The sequence below is a fragment of the Anoplophora glabripennis genome, unplaced genomic scaffold, assembly GCF_000390285.2.
Source record: "Anoplophora glabripennis isolate ALB-LARVAE unplaced genomic scaffold, Agla_2.0 scaffold40, whole genome shotgun sequence".
Lineage (NCBI taxonomy): Eukaryota > Metazoa > Arthropoda > Insecta > Coleoptera > Cerambycidae > Anoplophora > Anoplophora glabripennis.
The window spans coordinates 7116-14209 of NW_019416268.1; the positions used below are offsets into that span (position 1 = coordinate 7116).

The 7094-nt window shown below is 36.6% G+C and overlaps 1 protein-coding gene across 1 annotated transcript; it reads right to left on the reverse strand.

The window, feature by feature from the left end:
• Window positions 1–388: 388 nt before the first annotated feature.
• LOC108903213 lies at window positions 389–5987 on the reverse strand (the record flags this gene model as incomplete). The annotated part of the gene is made up of 2 exons (XM_018705312.1): window positions 5745–5987; window positions 389–417 (listed from the first exon to the last, which is right to left on the reverse strand). Coding segments are annotated over exons 1-2 (272 nt in total), but the record flags the coding sequence as incomplete, so codon positions are not given.
• Between the last annotated feature and the right edge of the window lie 1107 nt (window positions 5988–7094).

Here is a 7094-nt window from a genome sequence, read left to right on the forward strand (position 1 = left end):
AGGGCTGAAATCGATCGCCCTGTACCTGCACCAAACCGTCTGCTTCGATCCCTCGATAACAAAGGCCGCCGCTCCCGGAGTAATCCTGTAGCCTAAAGCCGGTCACGTTTCTTCAAACATATGCTAGAGATGCACGGCCCCGCATGTTTTTGCATTCAGCGCCCGTCGTCGCGACGCCCGCCGACGGTTTAATTAATGATAAACGCGCGCACTCTCCCACACCGCAATTATTATTTCAACCGGATTAATGAAGTGGAGCCGAGGCGCGGCGCGGCTCTGGCGGCCGAAGAAAACGCGACGGGACACGCTCGAGAAAGCACCGTCGAGAATGCGCTGGAATTGGGAAATGCAAATAAAACACTTCATTGTGTTGCAAGCCGAAAAGTACCTAGAACATTTAAATTGCAGAATGCGGATCTTTTGGAAGTCAAGCAACGCTGATCGCGGTTAGCACTTGGATGGGTGATCATCCGGGGAAGGCTCGCGATGCTCGATCACCTTCTAATGGCCTGTATCTTGGTTTATTCACAGAAGTTATACAAATTTGAGCGTGGTTTGTGTAGGACTTACCCTTTTTCGAAAAAGATGTAAAACCTTAGGTCCTTTGTCTTAACTTAACCGTTTTTTCTAACAGCTGGCATTTCTCAGGTAGCAACCACCAAGGGTTTCCCACCAAGATAATTCCTTCTATAGCCCAAACAGTCGAGCCGTACCACAGCTGGCCTTATTCTGTTATTGTCGGCCAAACTAAAGAGTCTGAAAAGTCCGATCGGCGCAAATTCGCATTAGTTTGACTGTAGTGTGGGCAAAAGTGTGGCTGAATTTATAAAACATCATTTTACGTGTCGAATAGACTAGAATATTGTTCATTTAGTTATTGTTAATATATTTTTTCATTAATAGTTTAATTGTAACATGCATTTGTCAATATTTATGCATAATATTGTTTAAATTAATATTTTTATTCAAAAGAGTACAAAATAAACATCAATTTACAGAAGAGGAAGCAAAAATTACTTAAAAAATGCCGGGAAAAATCGATAATATCANTGGTTTGTGTAGGACTTACCCTTTTTCGAAAAAGATGTAAAACCTTAGGTCCTTTGTCTTAACTTAACCGTTTTTTCTAACAGCTGGCATTTCTCAGGTAGCAACTGTCGAGGGTTTCCCCATCACGATAATTCCTTCTCTATAGCCCAAACAGTCGAGCCGTACCACAGCTGGCCTTATTCTGTTATTGTCGGCCAAACTAAAGAGTCTGAAAAGTCCGATCGGCGCAAATTCGCATTAGTTTGACTGTAGTGTGGGCAAAAGTGTGGCTGAATTTATAAAACATCATTTTACGTGTCGAATAGACTAGAATATTGTTCATTTAGTTATTGTTAATATATTTTTTCATTAATAGTTTAATTGTAACATGCATTTGTCAATATTTATGCATAATATTGTTTAAATTAATATTTTTATTCAAAAGAGTACAAAATAAACATCAATTTACAGAAGAGGAAGCAAAAATTACTTAAAAAATGCCGGGAAAAATCGATAATATCATTTTATCAATTTTCTTAAAAATATAGACTTTGAATTTCAAAATTATGTTTTAGTTTTTCTCTAGCCATTATTTATGAAAAAATGCGAATTTTAAAGTAATTTTTCAAAAAATGTTTTTTTTTCAGTCGCATTTTTTATTAACAAATTATTTTTTTCAAAACTGATCATATCATTCGACTTCTTGGAAAATTTTACCCCAGTTTTGATATAAGTACGATATTTTCGTTAACAAATAAAGAAAACAAAGGTGCAAAGTTGGCAAAATCCCAATTCGCACTAGTGTGACATTTAAGGTGGCCCACCCCAACCGCGACCTTTGAGGGTTAACAATGTTAGGCAAGTAAAAGATCCCTACCCCACGACAAAGTGGGGGTTCGGCAAAATTTCTAGGTTGGAGGTTACTCGTCTTCTGGCGTCGGTGTTTAGCCATAGTAGCACAAATAGGCCGACGTAAAATAACCAAAAAGATAAGAGAAGCAAACTATCTTACTATTATTAGGTCCGAAGATATAAAGCCTCACGATTGATGTGTCATCGCCTAATGACGTCACTGCCACTGGTTCAGTCAGTATTATTATAAACGGNTTGTCGGCCAAACTAAAGAGTCTGAAAAGTCCGATCGGCGCAAATTCGCATTAGTTTGACTGTAGTGTGGGCAAAAGTGTGGCTGAATTTATAAAACCTCATTTTAAGTGTCGAATAGACTAGAATATTGTTTATTTAGTTATTGTTAATATTTTTGTTTCATTAACAGTTTAATTGTAACATGTATTTGTCAATATTTATGCATAATATTGTTTAAATTAATATTTTTATTCAAAAGAGTACAAAATAAATATCAATTTACAGAAGAGGAACCAAAAATCACTTAAAAAATGCCGGGAAAAATCGACAATATCATTTTATCAATATGGGGTATTTTTTTCTTAAAAATATATACTTTGAATTTCAAAATAATGTTTCAGTTTTTCTCTAGCCATTATTTATGAAAAAATGCGAATTTTAAAGTAATTTTTCAAAAAATGTTTTTTTTTCAGTCGCATTTTTTATTAACAAATTATTTTTTTCAAAACTAATCATATCATTCGACTTCTTGGAAAATTTTACCCCAGTTTTGATATAAGTACGATATTTTCGTTAACAAATAAAGAAAACAAAGGTGCAAAGTTGGCAAAATCCCAATTCGCACTAGTGTGACATTTAAGGTGGCCCACCCCAACCGCGACCTTTGAGGGTTAACAATGTTAGGCAAGTAAAAGATCCCTACCCCACGACAAAGTGGGGGTTCGGCAAAATTTCTAGGTTGGAGGTTACTCGTCTTCTGCGTCGGTGTCTAGTCCTAGTAGTACAAATAGGCCGACATAAAATAACCAAAAAGATAAGAGAAGCAAACTATCTTACTATTATTAGGACCGAAGATATAAAGCCTCACGATTGATGTGTCATCGCCTAATGACGTCACTGCCACTGGTTCAGTCAGTATTACTGTAAACGGCACAAATTGGCGCAAAAAAAATTAAATTTAGATTTTAGAGACTACTTATACCTATTAAAGTACGGAAAACGAAAAAAGAGTAAAGAAAAAAATAGATTAATATTTTATTCCACTTATTTTTCGTTTAAGTCTTGATCGCGCGCTACCTTCACAGCTTCTTTTCCAGAGTTATGCGTCAAAAGGCGGTTTTATATGGCCCACCTGGGACTTCGCGAGGCGTCATATCCTGCCTCCTTTAAAGGATGTCTCCGTGAATTCGTGACGTGGCGTAAGGCTGCACTTTTCATGTCGCGTTCAAGACAGGCTGACAAGATGGATGTTCCTTAAAAATGTATTTCTACTTTTGCAAAGGGAATTTCGTACGGCTTCAGAATAAATAACATACTAGATGTGCCCCCGAGATAGTTTGAAGACGAGAAAATTAATTTTAACAAGTCAGATTCCAGCGCACGACCCGTCTCTGTAGAAGAAACCGTATCCAACAATATTAAAAAGTAAATTGTACATGTCGACTATCACAGTACGTCAGAGACAAAATTATTATTTTGCCGAGAATATATTTCTTTTCGACAAGGAGTTGTAAGAGTAAATAAAATGTAGGTGATTTATTATAGTGTAAAAGTATCAAATCAGCGAAATTTTGCCTACCTTTCTATTTTCGTTGGTGCTGAACAGGTATTTTCTGTTATTTTTGTGCGATCGAATCTGATTTTCGAGGAAAAAAATCTAAATTTTAACCTGTAGGTACACTTCGATACAACACTAAAAATTTAAAACCGACAAAACTTTTTATATGCAAATGGAACACCCTGTATTTTTTTGCACCATATTATAGAAAGTCAAATCCTTTTTTCACCGACATAGACATTGTAGGGGTTACAATTTCGATTTGCTCAGATATTTGCATTCATTTACATATCAAGAATATTACGTTAAAAATATCATCAAATGTGCCTTATTTTACCAAGTATCAATCGACAAGAAAAAATTTGCTCGACAAGAAAAATACAAAACAATTATTATAATAAAGATATTTTGAAATTATTTTATATCCATGGAACATTCACCATGAATCAGAATTATTAGCTGCATTTCTATGACTTGGTATTTTACAACTGAAACAGAACAATTAAAAAATGATTTCGGTTGGTTTTCTTAGAATTTTTCTATAATTTTTAATATTGTCGCTCAGTAGTCAGAATCGCAGGTCGGCGCTTAATAACCACAGTTAGGCATGCCGACTTTGCGCCTTAAAATTAGAAATGTACAGTCACAGACACAAATATATTGTATCTAATAAAATAGGTTAGTTTTATTTTTTCGTAACTAGTCAACAACTACATTTTAATTTTAATATAGTTTGTATGTTTTTTTTCTTTTGTTTAACTGCAAATGCAAGTATTCGAAATAAGTTTTAAATATATTCTTGAACAATAAAGTTGCCTCACTATTTTAATAAATAAGAAAAATATTATTTAACAAATGTGTTATATATAACTAAAATATTATTTGAAACTTTATATGACGTTATTAGAATCAGACATATTGATTGAAACGAAACTGAAAATAGGATCTATGACACATTTTTTACGAATTTAAAAATAGTACAATAATGTGTCCAGGATTTTAATTTTTATTGAATATACAGGGTCGGAAAGTCCTCATGGTTCATCGGCCGTTACGTGAGAGCGATAAAGTAAGTCATAGAAATCCGTGCGATAAAGAAGAATGGCTATAATGAATGCGTCTCATAGTCACCGCCCGTTTCGCCCTTCCACAAATAAGATCCACTTCCACTTGTAATTCAGCGACCGGTGGTCATCTTTGTTTTCGTCGTTTGGCTTTTCTTTAATAGATGTCACTACTTATACAATTTCGACTTCGGTATTCCGATATGTTAATACCATCCGTTAACAGAGGGCAGCACAACGCGTAACAAAGAAAACTTTTTACAGTAGCTAGTAGATACCTCTGTTTGTAAATCTAGTGACCTTGTTTCCCCTACTGAGAAGTTATTCAAATGGAGTATAGTGCTCAGCTGCATTTAAAGTTCATTTAGTTGTTATTTAAGTATACTTTTTAAAATGACTTAAAAATCCCAAGAAATAAAGCAAAATTCCCTATTTCCCCAATTCCAAAAAAATCTGTAGATCTGGCATCACTCTTTCTAGGGCTGCGCCTCACCTTAGACAAATTGTGCTGCCCTCTGTTAACGGATTGTATTAACATATCGGAATACGAAGTCGGAATTGTATAAGTAGTGACATCTATTACAGAAAAGGCAAACGACGAAAACAAAGATGACCACCGGTCGCTGAATTACAAGTGGAAGTGGATCTTATTTGTGGAAGGGCGAAACGGGCGGTGACTATGAGACGCCTTCATTATAGCCATCCTTCTCTATCGCATGGATTTCTATGACTTACTTTATCGCTCTCACGTAACGGCCGATGAACCATGGGGACTTTCCGACCCTGTATAGCCTGGAGTCCCATTCGTTCTTCGCAGTCTCCATTCTAATAATACAATTGTATTGTTGGTCACATACTAATTTCATTTAAGAAAAATTTAAAACAGAAGCAGACAAAAATGGGAGATTTAAATCTTCATGTAATTTCATGAATAAATCTTAATGGTTTATGTGTCAAAAAAGGCACATTGTGCTAAACCTCCCAATTCCCTACATCCCCTCACTTACCGAAAAGGCCTTGAGGAACACCAAACACTGTATGATGCCCTCCATGGTGTCCCCTGTTAGACAGAACGTGCCCGTTAGGTGGCGACCCCTTCTCCCCACCGCGGCCGTCGTCGCCAGGCTGGCGTGCACCAGGGCCCTGCGGGGCAGCGAGCCGCCGACGCTGCCTCCTCCTCCGCCTGCGCCACCAACGAGCGCTGGGTGAATGGGCTTGGCGGCGCTCATCAGCCGCTCCAGGGAGTCCATGGCTCCTTGGTTAGACGCGCATCACACGCGCCGGTTCTAGTCCATCTCACTGAACACAACCGCACACACGGAGATTCAAATAACAGTTCAGGTTTAATGAAGAAATATCTACTTCCTGGTGAATATAATGCAAGTACTGGAAACTGGTTTGATGATGTGCAGATGATGCTTATCTGATGAGCGAAACGCTTATCAAATGGAATACAACACTACCTCTTTATGTTTTTTACTTTTCTATCAGGTATACGAAAAAATAGTAAACACCAAAGTTTTAGGAAATTTTCCTGTGATATTAAAGCAATTTATAAAAAAACAACTGTTGCATTATGAAATTGTAAACTAAAGTTTTGTTTTCTTTTTTTTAATAGGGCACCTATACAACGAGCGTTCAAATAAAAACGTGGTCAAGTTGGTTCTGAAAATTTGGACGTAGGGCGTAGCGTATAGCAAATGAACTTAAACGTCATCTGTCAAAGCGCTATATCGCCGCTATCAATTTGAATATTTTCGTTTTAAAAAGCGTTTAAAATGGTGTTTTCTCAAGAACAAAAAGTGTTTATCATAGAGTCCTACTTTAGAAATGGACGCAAGATTGATGGAATATGGAAGTATTCTATTGAGGAATGTTTCATAGAATTTCAAAATCAATTTCCCGGCGTTGTTGAGTACAAAATTTTTCAAAGTGCAGTTCAGCGTTGTGTTAATGTTTTTCGTGAAACGGGCAGTGTAACAAGAAAAGAAGGAAGCGGCCGACCTAAAAAGCGGACTGAAGAATTAAAAGAAAATGTCCAACAAATAATGGAAAATGCGCCAAGAACTTCTGTACGTGTTTTATCACAAATGGTGGGAGTATCAGTCGGTACCTGCCACACAGTGTTAAAAAAAGATTTGCGTTTGTTCTCCTATCGTTTAACTTGTCAGCAAGAACTTCATGAAGTTGATTTTCCGCGACGGGCTGTATTTTGTGAATGGTTTTTAAACAACTACGGTGAACTTCATAATATCACCTTTTTTTCTGATGAAGCCTGGTTTCATTTAAGTGGTTACGTAAACTCACAGAATATGAGAATGTGGTCTTCTGAAAAACCAGATAACTTTTTTGTCGAG